The sequence below is a fragment of the Sitophilus oryzae genome, unplaced genomic scaffold, assembly GCF_002938485.1.
Source record: "Sitophilus oryzae breed Bouriz unplaced genomic scaffold, Soryzae_2.0 scaffold_813_pilon_pilon, whole genome shotgun sequence".
In the NCBI taxonomy this organism is placed as follows: Eukaryota; Metazoa; Arthropoda; class Insecta; order Coleoptera; family Curculionidae; genus Sitophilus; species Sitophilus oryzae.
In genome coordinates, this window is record NW_022147432.1 from 2,246,865 (window position 1) to 2,271,886 (window position 25,022).

The following is a 25,022-nucleotide window of genomic DNA, read 5'->3' on the forward strand; positions in this document are numbered from 1 at the left end:
TGAATTTCGTTTGTAGAAAACTGTTTTCTTTTAAATTTATCGCCCTCTGTTATGTAGTAGTGAAACTACCGCATCAAAATATCTGATTTGGAGACAGGCTTTTAAAGCCTGTCTCCTTTTGAGACCTACAATTTTATACATGTAACGAGGCTTCTGTTGCGTAGCTAGATATTCTGTGCTTGTATTCTTTGTACCATGGGTTAGAATAAATAAAATACGCCGTTGTCAGATTTTATCGTTTATCTTTGAAATCGATCAACTTTCATTCATTCTGCACTCAGTCATTCTGTTTCTTTGATATTATCAGTACATTACGAAAAAAGAACCTAAACCAACCTAAACTAAAAATTTACATTTCCGTATTAACATACGTTACTTATATTCTTCTTGTATTATCAATTTATTTTCAGAAAATCTTGTTTATTTTTCAAAGAAATATACTTGGCAACAGAGAAAATGGGACTTGATGGGACCTTTAAATTTTAATATATCTGCGTCTCTCTCGCGAAATTGGACTTCTTTGTTCACTGTCGTCTCTTGTCTTATCTATTCTTTGCCCGCAGGCTGATCTTTTAATAGAAGGCACTGTCCCGATAGACACTTCTCAATAAAGAAGCAGATAAGAATAAATCACAAAACCACAAAATAGAAATCAAGTTGATTTCTATTTTGTGACAAAACTATGGAGTCACAAAACACAAATACAGAAATAAAATAGCGTGTGTATTCAACTTCCAGTGTTGGCAACTCTGTATTTTTGACTTTTTTGACGTTTTATTTTTATTAACCTAATTTTAGAATGTAAATATTTTTTTGTAAAGATTTAAATAATAAAACAAATTCAAGATGAGTATTCGAAATCCAACTACTTTAATGACTATCCCTACAGAAGAGTCTTTCGATTTTTTATTTAAGATTGTGTTGATTGGTGATTGTGGCACGGGAAAAACGTGCGTCGTACAAAGGTTTAAAAATGGTACTTTCATAGAAAAGCACGGGAATACTATTGGGGTGGATTTTTCCATGAAGACTGTTATGGTAGATGGTAAAAAAGTTAAGGTATTTATTTACGTTTATATAAGTAAAATAGACGAATATATAATCTGTTAATTTTGTAGCTTCAGATTTGGGATACAGCTGGTCAGGAACGCTTTCGAACAATTACTCAGAGCTATTACAGGTCAGCAAACGGTGTTATCATTGTGTATGATATTAGTAAAAGATCCTCATTTCTTTCAGTTGCCAGGTAGATCATTGTCTTTCTGATTTTACAGTATGTACTGATTAAATAAATTATTTTAGATGGGTTGAAGAGGTACGTAGATATTCTGGAAATGCTGTGTTATTAGCTTTAGTAGGTAACAAAGCAGACCTGGAAAGCTGCAGAGAAGTTGAATTTGAGGAAGCAGAAGCCCTAAGTCAGTACATGCCAGAAGTATTGTTTGTTTTAGAGGCCAGTGCAAAAGATAATTCAAATATTGAAGAGGCATTTATGTGTCTGGCAACTGAATTAAAGGTAAGTTTTTAGGTATGGTATTCTTATGAGATATTTATCTGAGTGTTTATAGAGAAGACATGACAATGGCATGTTGGATCAGGATGATGAAGATACTGTGAGATTGGGTGCAAGCTCGTCAGTTTCAAAATGTAGTAATTGCAGAAATTTATTTTAAGGAAGAAATCTCACATATCAACCAGTGCCTTATAAATGATAGGTAAGCTTTAATTTGTATTGAAAATATAGCTGAACATTATTGGTTAAAAAATACTGTCTTGCCTAATGTTTTTAACTAATTATGAAAAGTCTACATTTTTCAAATACACTTTTATTTATTAGATATTTATTTTAAGGTATTATTGTTTGTATATTTGCTTTTTATAATAGTACAAAAATTATTCAATAGCTTTTGAAGAATTAAATGATCTTGAAAGATATAGAAAACTAAAACAAATTCTTTGTTTACTTTATATAATATAGTAGCGTTTATCATTGATATTATATTAGTGCTTCTCTTTAGAATGTAATTTTATAACTATATATTAGTCTTTACCAAAGTTAATAGCAGTTTTATGCATTTTAATTTCTCTTTAGGAAACATTGCTAAGTGACGATCGTTGATAATGATTAAAACATTTTATTAATATAAACAGTCTCTTACTATTATCATAATTTATTTTTTTAATTTGGAGCAATATATTTCGAATAATACTTAATATGTAGGTATATAAATTATCCTAGAATTTTATTTAACTGCCATACATTTTAAAAATTAGTTAAATTTGTATATATTCTGGGACTGTACTACTTGTATTTGAAGTTTTGGGAAGGGAAAATATTTATTGCATGGATAAAAGTGTGCAAGAAGAATACTGATAAATAATTAATAGACTTGTTTATATACATCTACAAGGCTCATAGTGACGCAAAATAATACTCAACTATGTATATATATATTAATGTATTTCTTTTAAATAATAAATTAATGTTCTCCGTCCCCTAACATTATTTTATATGAAATTTTATCAATTTTTGTATTGTTACTACATCTAAAATAGTATTTACATCAAATCCTCAATATATTTACAATATGGATTGCTAATGTACTAATGCCAAATATAAAGTTTAAAAAAATATATACAAACATTTGAGCAAATAAATTATAAACATTAATCAAATTTAATTTATTAATTATTAATAAATATAGTGTGTCCTGTTTTATCAATATATAGTACATTTGGTACACACAATATAATACATATTTTCGTCTCACCAAGCTGTTGATCGGGAATAAATCTGTATATTTACCTTCAAAATAATTGTTTTATTTCAATACTATAATAGAATGGCTAATTATTAAGTTATTCTATACTAAAAACTCAAAAAGTCCCCATCTTGATATTCACAAGTTTTGACTTAGTTTAGATCACATCTGTTTCAATTTGTTTCTTACTAGTTACCTACTTAGAGATGAGCAACAAATCGCAAACTGCGATTCAATCGCAGCGATTTTAAAATCGCAATCGCAACCTGCGATTGGCTCTCATAGGAAACTGCGACTGCGATTTCTTCTATTTGCGAGTTCGACCAATATTACTATAGTTGGCGATTTGCGATTTTGCTACGATTTGCAATTTTGTTGCGAATGTGATTTTGTAAACTAGGACCGTGATAACCTTCTATCTGCGAGTGTGAGCTTTTAGTACTTGCGATTTGCGATTTTGTTGTAAATGTAATTTTGTGGTCCATTGAAGCATTTTATAGTAAACTGTGATTGATTTTATTACCTGATTTTATTTATTTACTAGTTGAAGCCTGGCGCATCCGCCACGACATCAGGAAAGAAATATTTTTTATTTTTATTTATTAATTAAATGAAAAACAAATAATCCGGCGACGACAGTTTTTAGAAGAGCCAATTAGCTATCTTTTAGTAAAAAAGCAACTTTCTAGAGCAAGTCGTTACTTCAGTAGAGACGACACAGATAAACATTAGCATTTTATATATATGTAGATAGAGAAGGTATTATTTTTCTAGAGCCAAGATCATAATATACCGGGTGTTTAAGAGTGATTCGCCTCTATAACTTTTTTATGTTTTCTGATAAAAAAACCAGATTTGGTATGTAAGCATGTGACATAAATTAGGATTGATTGACGTATTCAATTGGTTTCGATCACTTCCTGTTTCACCGGAAATTATTACAACGTTTGATTTTTAAATGGCACCCTCGGTATTTTTTAGCTGTATTTGATAGAAAATGACACTCTGAGTAGAATGCCTAGTACAATATTTAAATATTAAAATCGCAATCGCAGGTTACGGTCGCAGCGATTTAAAAATCGCAATCGAAGTTTCAATTGCGATTGGAAAATCGCAGTTTTGCTCATTTCTATTACCTACTACTACATATTTGATGGCTTCTTATTAGTTTGTGTTGTAAATTCTTCTTCTGGTATCTCATTTTCTTCAATTTCTTTGCTAATATTCGAAATAAGTAATTAAAACAAAAAAATCTTATCAAAAGCGTGTTTTTACCTGTAATGATTATGGTTCGTCGCAAAAAGGGATTTGGGACAGTCTTTCATGTAGGGCCAACATTCTGCGGGACTTCCTTCGACTCCTTTTCCAGCTTTTTCAGCTTCAACATATTCATTCATCACTTCAGAAAATGGAGATTTACTGGCACTGTGAGTAACAAAAAAGCATACATTATTTAATATTAGCATTAAATACTTGTAAATACAGTGAAAGCTCTCCTTGCGGACAGCTCCAATAAGCGGACATCTCCCTTAACAGGCAAAGTTTCCTGGAATCGAATTTCAGCATATGATTTTCAATGTTAAATGCTATCCGATAAGCGGACGCTCTTTTAAACGGACGCGGACACTAGATTATTCCGGTATACGACTAAAAATGTCCTATAAGCGGACGTGGAACTCTAATAACCGGACAATTTTTCATGTCCGCATACATTATAGTCGGTAATTCCCCATTTTATATTAGGTTATTCATCTATCTAGTATGCATCGCGTTTGTATTGATATTTTGTCGTTAGTTCAGACAGCGCTGTTATATTGGTATAGTAGTTATTTTGTGAAGTTAAAGTTAAAATGGCACCGAAAAAAAGAATGCTTCCTTAAAGGAAAAGATGGAAATTGTTAATGTTTTAGATAAAGAAACAGTTTCAGTTCGTAATTTAGCAAAAAGGTTTAATATTGGAAAAACGCAAGCTGCTGAAATAGCCAAATATAAGGAAGATATCAGAACTAAATGGCAATCTGGAATTAATACAAATTAAAAAAAAGATTTTCGGAAAAAAGAAGGTTTTATTATAGACAAAAAATGTTTTGAGTGGTTTGTGAAACATAGAAGCCAAAATATTCCAAAAAATGGAGAGATTCCGCCAGACACACACTTTAGACTTTTTTCAAAAACCGAAATAATATTTATTTTAAATATTATATACTTTGTATATTTTTAACATATTATGCTTATGTATACGTAACTTTAACATTTATATAAATTAAATTCTTTAAAAACTATATCATATTATCTTTTTTTTCCTTGTTACTATTATATAACTCATATTGAGTCATAGGCAGGGTTCGGAAAACTACATGTTACTTTTAAAAACTACATAAACTACATTACATGTAGTTAATGTAGTTTATGTAGAGGGTGTAGTTTATGTAACTTATGTATGTAACTTTCAAATATCAAAGGTTTGAGGTGAGGTTTTAATAAGTTGAAGCTTTAAAAACACATAATGTATTTAAGAAAACAGAAGAAATATAGCTTTAAATATAATATTACATATATTATTTCTTAGTCCTATCCTTTAAGCGGACATCTCCCATAAGCGGAAAAAATTACTGGAACCGTCAGTGTTTTAAATCTACACTGTAGCTTTAACGAAATGTATGTTAAGTCTCTACATGTGTAATTTGGAGGGGTTAATAATATCTTCTCAAAATGTGTAACAGTAATGTTCGGCAATAGAGACGCGATTATATGATTTTAAAGAATTGCATTGCCATTACGTAATGACTGTAAATGATTGCATATGATTGTAAATAATTGCATACGATTGCAGATGACTAGGTGGAATTTTTCGTACATGCTTATGCGTTAACTAGTATACAATATACTATGTATGCTATGAGCTTGGTGTATTTCAGTTGATTTTTAAAATTTCAAAGCAGCGCTCGTTACGGCAGGAATTAAAACTTTTCGGCTCTGTATTTCACGCAGTCCCGGTTACCGTTGATGATAATCGCATTGAAACAATATTAAAATCGTGGCTTTGTCACGTATTTAAGTTTTTACTAGTGCAGTTATTCCAACTATAAAATTCTCCGGTACGAAATTTGTTTGATGTAACTAGGGATGTAACGCTGTTTCAGGTAGTAAAGATTAAGTGAAAAAGAACCAGAACTAGGCACGCATTATGCTGTGACAATTTCTAATGATAATAAAATTGCCAAAATAATAAATAATACAACTCTCCCGCAACAACATTTTACAACTTCTCAGCTTTATGACACCGATTTGATCAGAAGCAAAAATGGATTCAAGCAGTGAGCACGAAATAAGTGAGTAAACAAAGTGCCTATTACATAAGCAGAAAATTAAAAAGGCATAATTACTATGAGAATAAAATATAATTTAATCAATATGAATAGTATACTTCTTTTTAATAATTTTAACTAGTGCTTAAGTTATTAATGGCGTGTTCTGCAATTATAATTATGTACCTTTTGACAAATTTCGTCCCAGATAGCCCTAGTTATGTCCCAATTAGCAAAGCCAGTGCATAAAACCCTTAATTATGAAAGATAATAAAACCCTTGTTTATATAATATTGCAAGATATGATGTTATCTCCGCATTATTTAATCAAGGAAAACAAAATTATTTTCTTAGTTACTACTATGGAGTGTAGAGGTAGTAAGGGATTTGGGATCAAACCAAACTAAACCAAACCTAACCAACCAACAATAAAAAATAGATATAAAGAAAAGTGTTAAAATAATTGCTCGTTTATGCCTACAAAGGGAGAGCAACTTCCGTAGCAGAGGATGTATTTAAGAGTAACTAAGTGTACTGTACGAGTGCGAATTTATTAATTGGTAACTTTTCTAAAAAAAAAATTAAAAATTGGCGGTAAATATAAATACCTTAAAAATAACTTTAACATTTCTCCTAGAAGTCCAAATCCGCTCATTGGATGTGCATGGACTTCGCATATTGCCCTTAACAGACAGGCCCTACCATCCATTCCGAAGTTCTCTAATAATTCTTCTATGGCAACGTATAATAGAGCTCTCTCACCACCGTGAAAATGACCCTTTGATGACAGTTCTTTTGGAAGATTATCTGTGGATCTATTATTATAAATATATGTATAAAATATACATAAAAGTCTTTGATATTTAAAAAAAATAGTTACCTTTTACCTCTTCTATCTAGTATGCTTCCTATGTAATTGGCTAGGATTCCCCCAGCAGCTCTACCCATGGATCTAGCTAATAGAGGGGGTAGTGCTCCGTAAGGGTTTTCGTTATCTGTTAATCCAAGCTTATCAAAGTCGACTATAAATTTAAAAAAAAATAGCAATAATTAAGGAGAATATACTATAAACGTAGTAAGTAATTGAATAAACCGACTAAAACTAACTTGTAAAAGGTAGACTAACTGTGAGATTCGAGAAGAAACCCTTTGGTGGATGTCTTACAAAAGGCATGGAAACTGAAGGTGAAATCACCATGGTAGTTCCTGGAGGAAGTGCCAATCTCCCGTCCTCAGTTATCCTGAAAATAGAGGAATATACCTACAATCTACACGGTGGCATAACAGTCGTTAAAGCTTATTTTAATTTTAAAAATATAGGGCGTTCCAAAAATGATCAATTATTTTGTGAACATTATTACTAAAAAAAAAGAAATTTATATTTCTTACCACAATATCCTCTTCTGTCTTGATTTGGGCTGTTGACTCTGTTGGGAGATGGTCTGTTGTTTTGGTAGAACAGGAGATATCAAAAAACCTAACAATATCACTGTAGCCCAATGATTTTGCGCCGAGTAATTCAATCTCTTCACTATCGTCATTCTACAAATTAAAGAAGTTCCCATGAAAGTTATTAGTTTTTGTATTTAAACTAGTTCTTTTTAACCAGTTTTTTTCGGCATGAAAAGAGAATGCAAGTAATACCAAGAAGTAGACTACCCAGATTGATGCTTGATTTACTATATTTTTTATTGATATAAAGTGAAATGTTCAATTTTATCAAGGAAACATGCAAATATTTGTAGTTTCATTAGGAACGGAAAAAGATAATTTTAGAAATCAAGCAGACATGTTATGCAAATATATAAACAAATGCAATTGATTACAAACCAGTATTATTTATGCATTAGAGCTCTTCTATATTTACTTATTTCACTGAGCATTGTAATATAAAAAATGAGGTAGTTATTTTAAGTAATAAAACGCTGCATGCAAGACATATGCAAGAAAATATTTAAGAAAGGCCATTTTATATTGGTCATTTTTTCTAAATAATATTAAAAGCAGTTGACCTAGACATACACCATGAAAAGCGAATTTACTCCATATAGTAGAGAGTAGTTGAATTTACTCCAAAAACCTACTAAAAACTGACAAAACTCGTGGGTATATTACGTGTTTGTTTTCTGACCGATGCTGTATATGGTTTTTGTGACTCGTTTTACCTAATAAGTAGTCTGATCTTTTTCAACCGCTTTTGGCATGTATCCTGTAATCCTTTGAGTAATAAAAAACAGTGTTTCAATGCGCCGTCTCTCGCGGGGAGATTCCTAATGTGAAAATAAGATTTATTTAAATAATTAATAATTTATTTCAAATTAAGATAGGTCTGGATTCTCTTTTGTTTCGTAGCTAAAGGGGGTTAAAGCCTTGATTGAAGAAATAAGAAGATGCGCAACCTTATGCACAAAACCTGTCCGAGATGTTAACGTCAGCCTGTCCGAGATTTAGTTTAGCTGCTGCTTTGCGCCGCTGCGCGCTGATGGTCGTTTACAGCGCAGCGGATAAAGAAAACTGTACCCTAGTTCTGCTTTCAGTCGTTTCTGTCAGAGTGAGTGGTTGCCGAACGAGCGGGTAATTCACAAGATGCATTCCATGCATTCCATTTCCTATTGGTCGAGATATTTTGAGGTTAGGGTTATAATAGGGTTGTTATTTATTTTCGATTTCGGTGTTTATTTTATATTTTGTGTTTGAATTTGAAATTAACTGACTATTACCTTAAATTCACGTCTATCTGAAAAAATCATAACTAATGAATTAACACTCTCCAAAATCGGAATGCATCTTGTGAATTAGCCGCTCATGTTGCCGGAGACAGTGTTGCCAGATTGCTACAGTGTTGTAGATCTACGGATTTTGGGTACAGTACGTTAATAATATGGATTTCTTTTATCATTAAAAATTTTTATAAAATATTATATGATTAAACAAAGAACGGCGTCAGAGTTGGCTTGGAAATGAAGATCGCTGTTATTTCATATATGTAAAATATTATGGTAAATGTCAATAATCGTCATTTCCAAGCCAACTAAACGACTTTTTTCGTCATCAGTACAGCACTTGAGACGTAAGGGGAAATCAAATCAGCCTTGTCACGAATTTGCCCATTAGATTGCGTATCTTCCCAATTCTTTTAATCAATGGTTAAAAGTCTTTTTTCGATTTATTATAATTTTCTTCCAAGTGCCTTTAGCGATTCAAATGACATTTTGGGGCTAAAAGTTACTATAAGTGCTACATATTTTAATGCTAAAAAGTGTCGACAGATTCACCAAAGACGGGAATATGTTTTGTTATGGGAATATTTTTCTAAGCGCCACTGACTTATATTTCTGTTACTAGCACAATTGTGTAGGCTATTTAAGGCCGATTTAAATTTGTCTCTTGATATTTTTTCGATTTCGACCTCCTTGATGAGAGAAACGCTATTTTATTCATCTGCTTTAAGCCAAGTCTAATAACAACATTTGAAAATGTTTAATGTCAATAAGTGACCAAAGTATTAATACCCCAGTCAAAATAAACCAAAAAAAGGGGGTTAAATACCAATAATTCGCATAGAGCTGAAAATTGGCACAGGTCTTAAATACACTATTATAAATGATATCTGAAAAATCCCCTCCCCTCCCACGTCTGCTAAAAAAATATTCAAGGTCAAAAGTCAAAAATATGTTTTTTTGCTTTTTTCTCCTAAACGGTAAGCGCTATCGCAAAAGTACCTTAAACAAATATTGTAGACCATTAAATTTTCTACAATAATATGGTTCTTATACTTTTTTCTTACGAACCACCATTCGTGATATGGCGATTTCAAAAGTTGAAAAACTCATATTTTTCATAATATGCAAACATTTCCGCACCACCTGTGAGGTAGTGTACTTGGCGCGTTTTTTTTAACGTGGTTTCCCTTGTAGGCCTAGTCCACGATCTATTGTGGTTTTATTACACAATATACTATTAATTTTAAAAAACGGTGCTCTTGGTAATGATTATAATCGAACGGATTATTGTTGATTTTAGGAGAATTTTAATCTTCAAATGATACTTCATCAGTAATGTCTGCGCAGACGTATTCAAAAAGATTGAGTCTTCTCCACAAGTCATCATCACAAGTAGAATTCGCTTGCTTCTTGCTATATATGGTGCTCCAAAAAAATTGATCCTATAGATATTTAAGTTTTGTTAAAAATACTCGGAACAATAAAATGGTACAACTTTCTTGTCTTCCTCCAAAATCTGCTTCTGCCTGTCAACACTTATATCGTGTATACTATCAAGTTCAATTGTAGCTAGGTAATCAACTGAACCCAGAAGACTGGGGTTGGAAATTTATAGATAATACTTTGGAGCTGATTAAAACTTTACTTCCACCTGCTCCAGAAAAACTAGGTACTTATAACACAATCTTTTGCAATTGCAAAAAGAGTTGTAGCGCAAACTATGGTTGTAAAAAAAACGGATTGTTTTGTACACCAATATGTACTAATTGTCAAGGTCAGTCTTGTGTGATAAGAGGTGACATGTCCCTATCATTTAAGTGCAGTAGCTCTCTAGTTGACAATAGACACAAAACAGTCATCTGTAGCTAGATACTAGTTGGTCACGTAGGCACGAATATATCTGCACATTTTCTAATTGTTGTAACTCCCTTTTATTGTTATTTGGTAACACGGAATACTACTAACTAGTATAGTTTTATTTCAAGACCATAACATATTACAAGTCTTGCTCCAATATTGACTTAAATACAGATGAGGATTTTTAATAATACATAGACGGATTTCCAGATATTCCGCAAGAAGATGAGAAAGAAGAAAGCGAAGAAGAGACATTACTGTTGAAGTATAATTTGAAGATTACCACTCAGATTAAAATTCTCCCAAAATCAACAATAATCCGTTCGACTATAATCATTACAAGAGCACCGTTTTTTAAATTAATAGTAGACAGTTAAAGCAAGGCACAATACGTATACGTATCTCTCGACACGTAACGCAGAAACTTACGTTACGTCTGCCGTTGCGTTGTCGTGTAAACAAGAGTTAAAGCAAGTATTTTGACGTACGTAACGCAAATGGTACATTTGTAATTCTAAATTATTTTGTGAAACAATTTATTTAATTTTAAAATTGAAAATGGATATCTATTATTCCATTGATTCCACATTAAATTTATAAAAGTAATATCGAAAAATGAAGAAAATTATAAATTGAAATTATTTTATTACAGAAAGTAGTCCTTACAACTTAAAATGCTCTTCGTAATAAAAAAACATATTGGAAAACAGACACAGCTTTATGATTATTTATTAGATTCCATCTTTTAGAATCCTTATATGGATTTTGGCTATAAGAACTAGCATTTAATTAAATAGATTCCAAAATGAGTTTATTATGATGCTTAATATTTTCATACTAATTTATTGTAATAAAATAGGCCCAGTTCTGTGACACTGGCCCCAAAATTTATGAAATAACTTAATTACTAGCCAGTTGTGGAAACGAGTTGTTTGTGAATTTGTACGTTCGGCATCATTCGGGTGAAAATCGAAACTCCTTCTGCTCGATACGTTTGCATTTTGTACGTACGTAAAGGCACGTAAAGATACGTATCACGTATCCGTAAACGCAAGTGAATTTCTCACTGCGCAAGCGTACATGTCAAACGTTACGTTTACGTCTTTAGCCGTGCTTTAACTGTCTAGTACCGTATGATCGAGAAAAAACGGCGTCAGCGATGGCTATGTATATTTTATATGTAAATTTATATGGGAAATGTCATTGATGTTCATTTCCCAGCCAACTGGACGCCGTTTTTTTTTCAATCATACGGTATAATCTATACTAATATATAAAATCCTTAAGTGACTGACATACTGATTAATCACGATCCTGCTCAAAACACTCAACGTAAGAAGCTCAATTTTGGCATACAGGTTGATTCTAGGGTGTAGAGGTTCGATAAGAAGGGATTTTTCGAAATTCCCGTTCCAAGAGGGTGAAACCACCCCTCAAATATTACAATATTTTTTATTTAAAAAACGGCCAAGTTTCCGAAAAAACGCTTAAACACGTATATTTTATTTTGTTTTTTACATATTTTAAGATTTTTTAAAAATGTATACAGGGTGTTTCGAAAAATCTGGTCATTGATTAATCACGATCCTGCTTAAAGCGCTTGACGTAAAAAGCTGATTTTTGGAAAACAGATTGACTTTAGGGTGTAGAGGGTCGATAAGAAGGGATTTTTCGAAACTCGAATTCTAAGGGGGCGAAACCACCCCTCAAATATTAGAATATTTTTTCCGGTGAGTTTTATAAAAATATTAGAAAAACCGGAAAAACTCTTAAACACGTATATTTTATTTTGTTGTTTTACATATTTTCAGATTTTTAAAAATTTATACAGGGTGTTCCATAAAATATGACCATTGAGTAATCACGATTATGCTTAAACTGCTTGACGTTTAAAGCTGATTTTTGGCAAACGGATTGACTGTGGGTTGTAGAGGTTCGATAAGGAGGGGTTTCTCGAATCTTAAATTCCAAGAGGGTGAAAGCGCCCGTCAAATATTACAATATTTGTTATTTAAAAAACGGTTAGTCTTTCGGGAAAACGCTTGGACACGCTTAATTTATTTTGTTTTTTACATATTTTGAATTTTTTTAAAAAATCATACAGGGTGTTCCAAAAAGTTGGGTAATTGATTAACCACGATTCTGCTTAAACTGCTTGACGTAAAAAGCTTATTTTTGGCAAACGGATTTTTCGAAAGTCAAATTGCAACGAGATGAAACTACCCCTCAAATATTACCAAGTTATACAATAATATCGCCATATGGTTTTTTCTCATGCTAACATAAATGTGAGAAAATTTTATCCAGTTTGTATGTTAATGCAAATTTTGGCTTAATGAAAAAAATGGCTTTGCTTTATCATCACCATTATAAATGATTAATTCGACGCGAACGAAGTCGCGGGTACACGCTAGTGTGTAATAAAACTTAACCACAATAGATCGTGGACTAGGCCTAAAGGGGAAACCACGTTAAAAAACGCGCCAAGTACAGTACGTCTGTCCGTTCTGTAGCTACGGGGTATCCGTGAGAGGGGAAACGATATTCTCTCGATGTTTTTCGTAAAAAAATAGTCCCATCAATAAAAATTCATTAAATTTGCAAGTAGCCAATAAAATGAGTGGGCGGAGCGATTTGCGGTGACGCACTCGTCAAATCGACGTATAAAATATATTGCTGTTTATTTAAATGTTTTTTGTCCGCATTCCTTTCATAGACACAGATCCAGCAGATGTACTGTATACTACCTCACAGGTGATGCGGAAATGTGTGCATATTATGAAAAATAACGAGTTTTTCAACTTTTGAAATCGTCATATCTCAGGAATGGTGGTTCGTAAGAAAAAATATGAAAAAAGTTCCTATAAACATGGGTGCATCATTTTAAAGATATAGGAGGTTTAAACCTTTAAAAAATAGATGTTTTGTATATACCGGGTGCGTTTGAAAAGTGGCTTACCCCTATAACTTTTTTATTTCTATAAATAAAAAAACGATATCTGGTATGTTAGTAAATGACATAAATTAGGATTGATTGAGGTATTCAATTGTTTTTGGTCACTTCCTGTTTCACCGGAAATGATTTTAACTTTTGAGTTTTAAATGGCACCCTCGGTATTTTTTTTACTTTATTCGATAGAAAATGACATTCTGAATAGAACGACATATCATATGTCAACTTTTGACATTCCCGCTTAATAAAAAATATAAAAGTATCGTGTCATGGACAAAACAAAAGAAATATGTTTCCTTATGTTAACATATTACGCCTCTTACGAGCTTTTTACCGCTCTGAGCCTGAGTTAATAGGCTGAGTTAAATAACTTGCGAGATCTGTGGACTAATCACGAATTAAAAAAATAAGAGGACTAACTGGGCATTAGGTTATAAATATTGATGAACTGAAAGTTTCAACCCACTGAACCAGGTTTATATCTCTGCGTACATCTAAGTATGTAGTCCAGTTCTGTGTTTTAAAATAAATATTTTTCTTAATTTAAACTCTTCAAGAAAACTATTGAATGTTGGTTTCAATATTGTTCAAACTGAAACAATTACCCAAAAATATAAAGAAATATTAATATAAAGAACATTCAAAAGCGACATATACCCGAAGTTAAAATTGTAATGCAGGATACAAACCAAAATACCACCAAAATATTCAGAACTTGATTGACACGATTTGATATTTGTTTTCTACTTTTAATATTTGAGATATACCGTATCATCGAAAAAAATCCGGCATTGGCTTGGAAATGATGATCGATAATAAATATTAATATCATTAATATCGATAATTGATATCTATAAATGACAGCGATCTTCATTTCATATCCATCGCTGATGCCGCTTTTTTTTCGATCATACGTTATAACTGTTAAATAATAATAAAAAAAATCTGTGTCATTTTTTACAATGCTTATATTTGATAGATATGTATATAAAAAATGGTGCGATATGTCATGAAATTATTTGATTCTAATCAGATTCAGAATCAAGATACAGTTTTTTAGTATCAGTATTTTATAAATACTTAGTTTGGTTTGGTTGTAAAAATACGTATTTTATATCTAGTATCGTTTAATAAGTTCAAATACCTTTTTCAAAAGTATTTTGTAACTGATATCTGAAATACTTAGCTTAGAGGTTAGAAGTATCTTGTAACTTGTATTTCAGATACTTTTTATAAGGTATCTTGTAGATCTCTGTATAAGCTGGTATAAGTAAGTAAAAATAAAGTATTTGAAGTAAACGTTTTAATTTTGCTGCCAAGAAGGCTAATCTGGCAGTTGTCAGCTGTATCATGCCTACGACTTAGCGAGTCTATAAATTCCTCACGAGCAGGACCGCTTTATCCATTAGGCAAGATAGGCAGCTGCCTAGGGCGGCAGGCTGATGAGGGGCGGCATTTTTTTAATGAAAACAATTCGGAAAAAATATGTTCGAAAATAAAACATACTGGGACAATATTGTATTAGTTAATTATTAAAATAAAATAGATCTATGTAAATGCAAGACGATTCGAACAACTTTGACAAAGAAACCAACCCCTTCTTAAAAATATAATTTTTAGTTTAAGATTTTTATTATCCTTTTTTGTTTGGTTATATTGTTACTAATTAATGTTAAAATTTATTTTTATGCAGTTTATGTTAACCTCTTTAAAATAAAAATGTACAGGTCGTGTCAAACAATTAGCAACAAATGAGAAAATATTTTATGATTTAGTGATTGAAAAAACTGTTTCTGTAGATTTTCTTCATCATGTTCAATTTTATTAATAATGATGTCGTGCGACATACTACAAATATCTAATGATAAATCATGATGGACTAAAATAGCCAAAAAGTGAAAGAGAAAAGTTGTTCAGAATTTGATTTGATGTCTATTTATCAATTAATAATTTCACCCAAGTATCATTTTTCTTCTGTTTTTAACATATTATTTCCATTTATTGACAATAAATTTGTTGTATAATAACACTGTACGAATCTACATATGGTAATAGGTATATTTTAGTAAATGGGGCTTTTTGAATTTTCTTTAATATTCTTTTGAATTTCCATAACATTCATCATTTCGTCATTTTAAAAAAAAGCATCAAATTCTTTTAAATCTCAATGAAATATTTCCGTTTGTTGACAATATACATATAGCTATATACAGGGTTGTTCACCACATACGACACGGAGTATTGTAGCCAAACGATTAGATTTTTACAAATTCTAAGTTTTGGGTTCGTTGAAGGACTATTAGAGCTACAATTTAAAAATAATTTTACAAGATACATAGTGTCCCAAATCAGAAAAAATGTTATAGTTGTATTTTTTTAAATGAGACACCCTGTATATTATTCTATTTTTAGATCCTGCGATTGAAATAAAGGTGAATTTGATTAAGGTTTATCACACTTAAACCTTACCGTTTATGAAATATTTTCAATTTTGTGAAATTGCAGTAAAAAATTTAAGGCCTCATTTCTACAGGGGTGTCAAAGTTTTTAATACTAAATATTTACTGAAGATTATTTGTTGATCAGATATTGTGTTGCAATAATAATAATTGTACTTTTTTCTTTAAAAATTTCAAAATACTGACTCTTCCTTCTTTATTCATTTTTGAATCCGTTTGCTTAATCTGCAAGCACATATCTGCTATTCCCGAAAGGCCATCTTATAACTATCCACTTAGGAATGCGGAGCACGATCTTTATCTGCCAACCCCGAGCTCAGAACTAGTTAAAGGTTCAATACTGTATAATGCCAAAAAAATGTACAATCATCTGCCTTTAAATATCGGTTTTCATTCTTTCCCGCATTTCGCAAAGCTCTAAAATCATACTTACTGGAGAGAGCCCTATATACGGTAAACGACTTTTTTGTTAATGTTTAATTATGAACAATTTTGAATTTTAAAATTTTGATCATCTCACACACTGGTCAAAAGTCAAGTATTTAATATTTTATAACTCTAAACTTATATCTATTTACTGCGTACTGTTCTGCAATTGTCCATGTATATTCTTTTTGATATTTTAATGACTTAAATTTATTTGAATTGTATTATTTGTATTGTGTATTATTTGTTGTTTGTATTTTTTTGTGCTTTTGTTTGTTTTGTGAGTGCTTTGTCGATGAAGCCGTTTTGGCTTTTTGTACAATAAAGCGTTGTTTAAATTATAAGAAAATGCATTTTCTGCGAAAAGTTGAAGAGATAGATAAAAGATGGTATAATACAATTTGATAGACAATTAAATTGTGCATCTGATTCACCTAAAATATACAGGGTGTTCCATTTAAATTAAACAAGTTTTTGCCGTTTATAGCTAGTAATTATTTAATATAAATTTTTGGACACTCTGTATAAGGTAGTACAATTTTTATTATTGCAACAAAATAACTGATCAATAAATAATCTTCAGTAAATATTTAGTATTAAAAACTTTGATTCCCTTCGAGAAATGAAGCCTTAAATTTTTTACTGCAATTTCACAAAATTGGAAATATTTCAAAAACGGTAAGGTTTAAGTGTGATAAACCTTAATCAAATTTACCTTTATTTCAATCGTAGAATCTGAAAATAGAATAATATATAGGGTGTTCCATTTAAAAAAATACAACTATAATATTGTTTACTTATTTGGGACACTCTGTATCTTGTAAAATTATTTTTAAATTGTAGCTCTAATAGTCCTTCAACGAACCCAAAACTTACAATTTGTGAAATTATAATCGTTTAGCTACAATACTCCGTGTCGTATGTGGTGAACAACCCTGTATAACCATAGGCTATAACAAACTTTACTTGAATTCTTATTAATTGAAGGGGGCGACAAAAAAAATGGTGCCTAGGGTACTAATGCACCTTAACGCGGTCCTGCTCACGAGATATCTTCTATATATTTCTAATATTTGACCACAAAAATTAAAATCTTAAAAATATTAACTTTATAATCGTCATGCTTTTGCTTTGTATGAATATTTTTCTTATCAAAATATTATAATGTTACATGTTTCCAAACAGATTAGTTGTTATTCGGTTTACGCGAGTTGAATTAAAATTTTTATTTTTTTAAAATACTAGTATCTGATTAGTTATGTAAATGATGTGCCAGTTTGAAGAATCTTATTTTACTTTTATATTAAATATGTGCATTTATTAATTTATTAAATCTATGTAGGATGCTGCTATAAAAATCTATTTTTTATTATACGCTTAGCTATATATGTACATCAGTCCGCGGTTGAGTAATTTATTTTTAAATACCTTAAAATACATTTAAAATAATATATTGATTTTATTATAAATTTAAGAATTACCTACCTAATTAGGCGAAGGTACAATTTTGACATGTTTATAATAGTATACAGAAGTGTTTATGGAAAACTTTTGACTGGTTTATCGGACACAAATATCGATTGAATATAGAAAGCTAAGGGTGCCAAAGACATATCAGGAATTATAATCACGTCACGAAGTCACTTGTCTGTTGTGCTTGAAATTAGATTACCTTTAATGAAGGAAGCCAGTGTATGTCAGCTAAAGCGGCGGCTATACGGTAGCAACTTGTCTGCACAGTATAGTTTGCGCAAAATAGAAGGAACACTTTGTGGTGTCCACACGATTTAAGTAGGATCGTACATTCATCATTATTTTTATTCAGAATTTGTGGTTCCGTTCGTGGAAATGTCAAGGGACGAATTATTGTTTAACACAAAACCCACAAGAGTCACAAAACTGTAGTTTGAACTCGCTGATACCGTCTACACGTATATCACCGCACAAATTGGTTTGCACAAACTAAAATCTTTAGCAGCGTGACGTTTAAAGGGCCGGCTACACGTACAAGCTTTACCACGAGCTTACCTGCACAAACCTGTTTGTATCAGGAACTCGCTGTGTAGACGGTAAAACGGTAGCACGCACAAACCAACAAGCTCGGCCTGTGTAAAGCGGCGGCTATACGGTAGCGACTTGCCTGCACGGTATAGTTTGCGCAAACTAGAAGGAACACTGTGCGGTGTCCATACGATGCAAGTAAGAGCGTACATTCATCATTATTTTTATTCTGAATTTGTGGTTCCGTGGAAATGTCAAGTGACGAATTATTGTTTTTGTATTACTTATTGTTAAAGAAAAAACAGCAAAATAAATGATATAGATCGAAGTGGGGTAAAAACTGGCTTTTAAATAGAAAACCATTTTCTTGTACGCATATATTTCCGTTTCTATAGGAATAATCTTTCGATATTGATCGCTGTCTATGGAAGATAAAATTGAAAGATTATTCCGATAGAAACAGAAAAAATGATGCGTACAAGAAAATGGTTTTCTATTTAAGGCAGTTTTTACTCCACTTCGATCTATATCGTTTATTTTGCTGTTTTTTCTTTAACAATAAGCAATAAAAAACAATAATTCGTCACTTGACATTTTCACCAACGGAACCACAAATTCAGAATAAGAATAATGATGAATGTACGCTCTTACTTGCATCGTGTGGACACCGCACAGTGTTCCTTATAATAATAACAAAACAACCAAAAACATAACCTAACCCAAAAAAATTAATGTCGACCACAGATGTGGACAACGCACAGTGTTCCTTATAGTTTGCGCAAACTAGAAGGAACACTGTGCGTTGTCCACATCTGTGGTCGACATTAATTTTTTTGGGTTAGGTTATGTTTTTGGTTGTTTTGTTATTGTGTGTTATTCTCGAGATTAATCGGGTAATGTCGACATTAACCGGACATCGGACCTTAACCGTAACATATTATGTATTTCCCGACCCCTGAGAGCGACCAGTACGAACAGTACAGCGTATAAGTACAGCCACAAATTAACTACAAGTACAGCGTAATAGACTCTAAGCGGATAAACAGAGTTATATTTAGTTCATCCATAAGAATATTTTTCCTAATGATTATTATTCATTTGAGATATTCGAATGACCTTGAAACTATGACAAGAATTCTATTTACTAAATAACGTGACTTCAATTATCAAAGTTGTTGGGGAATGATCTAGATCGATGTTCAACGGTTAGTGTATTGATTTTGAAAACTGGTCTCTGGAATTAATCAAAACAGTGTGACAATCAGGTGGACGTCGCACGCTTGATTAATGGTGATATAAAAACAAACGAAGATCTGAGAATCTCCATGACCAGTCGGTTCAGGTTCACTAGAGCATTAGGCCCAAATGGCTAGGTTTACACCGTTACGATTTATAGAACATTATTTTAAAAATCACTAAAATTACGTAAAATAAAGTGAATTATCTATACTAATATATAAAGTCGTTAAGTCACTGACATACTGATTAATCACTATCCTGCTCAATCCACTCAACGTAAGAAGCTCAACTTTGGCATACAGATTGATTCTAGGGTGTAGAGGTTCGATAAGAAGGGATTTTTCGAAATTCCAGTTCTAAGAGGGTGAAACCACCCCTCAAATATTACAATATTTTTTATTTAAAAAACGGCCAAGTTTCCGAAAAAACGCTTAAACACGTATATTTTATATTGTTTTTTTTACGTATTTTAAGATTTTTTAAAAATGTATACAGGATGTTTCGAAAAATCTGATAATTGATTAATCACGATCCTGCTTAAAGCGCTTGACGTAAAAAGCTGATTTTTGGAAAACAGATTGACTTTAGGGTGTAGAGGTTCGATAAGAAGGGATTTTCGAAACTCGAATTCTAAGGGGGTGAAACTATCCCTCAAATATTAAAATATTTTTTATTTAAAAACCGGTTTTTCGGAAAAACTCTTAAACACGTACATTTTATTTTGTTGTTTTACATCCATTACATTTAAGATTTTTTATAAGTTTATACAGGGTGTTTCATAAAATATGACCATTGAGTAATCACGATTCTGTTTAAACTGCTTGACGCTTAAAGCTGATTTTTGGCAAACGGATTGACTGTGGGGTGTAGAGGTTCGATAAGGAGGGGTTTCTCGAATATCAAATTCCAAGAGGGTGAAAACGCCCTTCAAATATTCAATATTTGTTATTTAAAAAACGGTTAATCTTTCGGGAAGTTTGTATGTTAATGGATATTCTTGCTTTGCTTTATCATCACCATTACAAATGATTAATTCGACGCGAACGAAGTCGCTGGTACACGCTAGTATAAGATAAAATAAATAAGAAGATCAAGTTTACAATAATGATCAATAAAAAATGAAAAAAATATTTTACATAATATTTTGATAATAAAACAACTCTTCGAAACATGTCAAAGTCGCATTTCGTCACCCAACTTAGAGGCATTTCGATTTATTTCCAGTTGTCTTGGCTCACTTCGGTTTGTCTTGACCTACTTTCGATGCATAAAAGCGCCTGAAAACTACTCGTGATGAGGGCGTGGGGGGATTTTTTTGCGTTTTTTATTGCCTCGTTCAATTTTGTTTTGTTTTGAGCTATTTCCAAGACGTGGCGGTATCTGTATCCGAGGCAAAGGATTTTGTTTTCATAAATCTCAGTAAAATAAGTAAACCTAGACTTTTCTCAAATAGCTGCTGTTACGATGATATTTCGTTAATTACATCTCGTTTTAAGTTATATTGATATATATTCCATAGAATTAATATTTGAACACGCGTTTATTATATGTATAGTAGATATTATTTAGGAACAAAAATTTTCACTTGTTTAAGTGAAAAGTTAACTGCAGGAATATAATTACAATATTTTTATGATTTAATTTTATTACAACGAATTAGTATAATAAAATGGTATATGATAGGTTTGTTTACGGCCTTAATTGATTAATATAACAGTAGTATTGTTTGATGAGTAATACTGGTACCTAACATACTCGTATATCCGCTTGGGAAAATTATTAAGTAACCCGATGTCAACAAAAGTGTAGTCCACGGACATTATTTAAAAGCAATGTTCTTTTATTGTTCTTAAGAGAAATATGTAAACGATACTTTTATTAGCACCCAGCATGGTTTGATATAAATCCATTCAACTAGTATTTATTATGCAGGGATTTAGACAATCGAAACTAGAAAAACAAAACCAAATACGTAAATTAAACTTTGCTACAGACTAAAATATAAATGTTACTTTATCATAACCAGAAATAATAAATAATTAACCGTTTTTTTCAATAATTTTGTGTATATTTCGTTCATAAGGCGCAATACCGTGGATTATAAGCCGACAAATGGTAGACCGCTAGTTAGTCACTGTTTGTGTGTATTGTTTTTACTATATTGTAATTAATAATATTAGATAATGATTAAAACTAAATATTCTTGTGTAACCTTCGAGGAATAGCCAATTTAATCTACCATCGGTAACGTAAGTAAGCCCATGTTATAAAAATTAAATTAGTTTCCCCGCTTCCCCAGACGCGCAATGATTGTACAGTACGTCCGCCGGTTCTGTAGCTACGGGGAATCCGTGAGAGGGGAAACGATATTCTCTCGATGTTTTTCGTAAAAAAATAGACGACGCGTCCCATCAATAAAAATTCAACAAATTTGCAAGTAGCCAATAAAATGAGTGGGCGGAGCGATTTGCGGTGACGCAGTCGTCAAATCGACGTATAAAATATATTGCTGTTTATTTAAATGTTTTTTGTCCGCATTCCTTTCATAGACACAGATCCAGCAGATGTACTGTAAACAGGGTAGTAAACAAACAACCAATCACGGCGCGTCTCGATCTTTTTCAGGAAACGTGGGAACTAATTTTTATAACACGGCAGTGGCGGCTCGTGGCCCGTGTGACTGGGTAGGCGACAAAATTTTAGTTGTGTCTATTTGCCCACCCCCCATTTCTTAAAATAAAATTCGCAAAGATATTTGACTTAGCCGCTTTATTAACATATCGAATTGAAATAGCACACTGAGACTTTTCTGTAATATCTGTTGTATCGTCTTCTTGCACCGAATAAAATAACGCGCTTTTTCATTTCGGATTCTTTTATTTCTGTGGCGTGTTCTGAAATACAACCAATTAATATCATAATCTCGGACAAGCTCGAAATGTTTCCAATTTGCTTTAAATGTTTTTCCAATTTTCATATAACAGTTTTAAATGCTACGTATCATGAATCATATGAAATATCCCCTTAACGAAATGTGATATATATCTCCTTATGAAATATCGGGAATATCCCCTTAACTTCGAAGCCTACCGAGCCTCCACGACTTCATGCAAAAGCGACCGGAGATTTCGCCTAAGCCCCGCCTTAATACGATACAGCTCCGACTTACGTCGCGTCGCTACCGCACGATGAGTTAGACAGAGACAGAAGACTGCCGTACGTCGACCACAAATATTAGAATAATATTGATTATTAAAACACACTTCCGTAACAGTATTATAACTTTAACAGTATTTTTATGTATTGACAACATCAATAGTAAATAATGTAATATAATAAACCGCTTAAATTCTGCCAAAATCTTAGGGTAGGCGCTGGCTACCTTGCCTACCCTGACGAACCGCCACTGTAACACGGGCTTATATTTATCGTACTATTTCCAGAAATGTTTTGCGTAATGTTTCACGAAATATTTCGTAATTTCGTAAAACATTTCGGGGGTAGTGTAGGGGCTGTTTAAGAATGGTTAATTGTTATGTGTACCGTATGATAAAAAGAAACGGATACAGGTGGTTATTATGAAATGTCTTATTTCTATAACGAATTTGGCGTGAAAAATAGTACCTAATATTTATTTCCATTAAAAAACAAATTTTAATAAGGCGTATAGTAAGAAAATACCGTATGATTATGATCGAAAAAACCGGCATCCAGTTGTCTTGGAAATAACGATCGAAAACATTTCCCATATAATTTTATATATAAAATGACACCGATCTTCATTTCATAGCCATCGCCGATGCCGTTTTTTTTCGATTATACGGTATATAAAAAGATTAACTTTTATATTCTTCAACTAATAGGTACAAGATAATTTTATTTATATAGTAATATAAAAATCTTAAAATATTTTTTTTAATTCGATAAGATTCCTAAAATTCACAGTCACGTACTCTAATTATTTTTGATTATTTTTTTTACATGTCACATTTATTATACAGGGTGAGTCTATGAAATAAGTGCAAATATTTTTAGGGGTAGTATATTTCGACCCCGAAAGACAATTATTATGAGTTTTTTTTTGCAAAAAAAAATTGAAAATTTGGAATTTTTTGAAATTTGTGATAATATTGCAACATAGGTAGTAGGATAAATTTACAAGAAAGAAAATCCAGAAAAGATTTAGTGGTTCTCAAAATTTTAACAAAAATTTATTTTTTTTTTGGGAAATTTTCAAAGTAAAATAACTCGGTTATTTTGGATTTATTTGAAAAACGGTAAAAAGAAAATATGTTTCTTTTATTGAAATCTAGCAGCCCTGATAATATTTGCACTTATTTAAGACTCCTGTATAGTCACGTACACGTAAAAAATACATTTTTAATAAAAAACTTACTTTTCTCTATTCAATATTTCCCGCACTAACATTTAACTGTCCCATGGAAAAAACATACTATATATTTTTTCCATTTCACTCACATAAAATTTCTGTTTTTTTAATATAAGTTTGTTTCAGATTCGCGTATTTTTTGAATTAATACACAAAAATCACTGTCTTCGATCGCTCATGTCGCGCGTTCGACGACTGTCATATGTTCACATTTGCCTGGCTTGCACGACGCTTTTCCCCAATGAGCTTCCATAGCCAGTTTACTAAACTCACCGAGCCACATTACTTCTGCTACCTTTATTAAGGTGGTCTCGATAAAATTAAAAATTGAAGACATGAAGTAAATGTTTTAAGTGCCAAAATCGTTACTTAGACATAAAAACAGGCGGTGTCTCTGTTGATAAATTTTTTCAATACAATTTATTAGAACTGTTGTACTTAGCGTTTTATACAGGGTGTCAAAAAATAGTATATCTAACTTTGGTGGGTGATTCTACAGATAAAAATAAAACAAAAAGTTCCTATGAACAGATGCCCTAAAATGCTTCCTGAAGAAATTACAGCCTTGAACAAGGGTTGAATAAAAATAATATACAGGGTGGTCCGAACTGTATTCCGGAAACTTCGGCAGCATATTGTACAGATAAAAATAAGTAAAAAAGTTCGTATAAATGTATGTCCTAAAATCCTTAGTTTCGGGGATACAGGGTGTAGAAGTTTCATTTTTATTTTGATTTTTTCCAAATAATTTCTGAAGTAACGTCAATATTTGGATGAAAATTGGTGTCTGGGAGTTTTGTGATACGAGAAATTTGATTTTGATGTCAAAATGACTCCTATTTGTAGGGGGCGCCACCTACATGCGTTTTGACTGTTTTGAAGAGTAATAACTTTTCGACTGTAC

At 31.8% G+C, this 25,022-nt stretch overlaps 2 protein-coding genes across 4 annotated transcripts; one reads left to right on the top strand and one right to left on the bottom strand.

Moving 5' to 3' along the window:
• Positions 1–541: 541 nt before the first annotated feature.
• LOC115889354 (ras-related protein Rab-43) lies at positions 542–3,282 on the top strand. The gene is made up of 5 exons (XM_030909336.1): positions 542–719; positions 799–1,059; positions 1,119–1,246; positions 1,303–1,516; positions 1,569–3,282. The coding sequence occupies exons 2-5, from the start codon at positions 847–849 to the stop codon at positions 1,671–1,673; spliced, it is 660 nt and encodes a 219-aa protein (XP_030765196.1). The 5' UTR covers positions 542–719; positions 799–846; the 3' UTR covers positions 1,674–3,282.
• A 509-nt stretch (positions 3,283–3,791) lies between these two features.
• Positions 3,792–24,332, bottom strand: LOC115889376. Of its 3 annotated transcripts, none has more exons than XM_030909357.1 (7): positions 24,125–24,332; positions 7,460–7,612; positions 7,178–7,311; positions 6,951–7,092; positions 6,679–6,885; positions 4,038–4,187; positions 3,792–3,980 (listed from the first exon to the last, which is right to left on the bottom strand). In XM_030909357.1, exons 1-7 carry the CDS (start codon positions 24,154–24,156, stop codon positions 3,905–3,907), a joined length of 894 nt encoding a protein of 297 aa, XP_030765217.1. In that variant the 5' UTR covers positions 24,157–24,332; the 3' UTR covers positions 3,792–3,904. The 3 variants fall into 3 exon arrangements, with proteins under 3 accessions (XP_030765217.1, XP_030765219.1, XP_030765218.1); XM_030909359.1 differs by lacking the exon at positions 24,125–24,332 and adding an exon at positions 18,161–18,671; XM_030909358.1 differs by lacking the exon at positions 24,125–24,332 and adding an exon at positions 17,974–18,017.
• Positions 24,333–25,022: the final 690 nt, after the last annotated feature.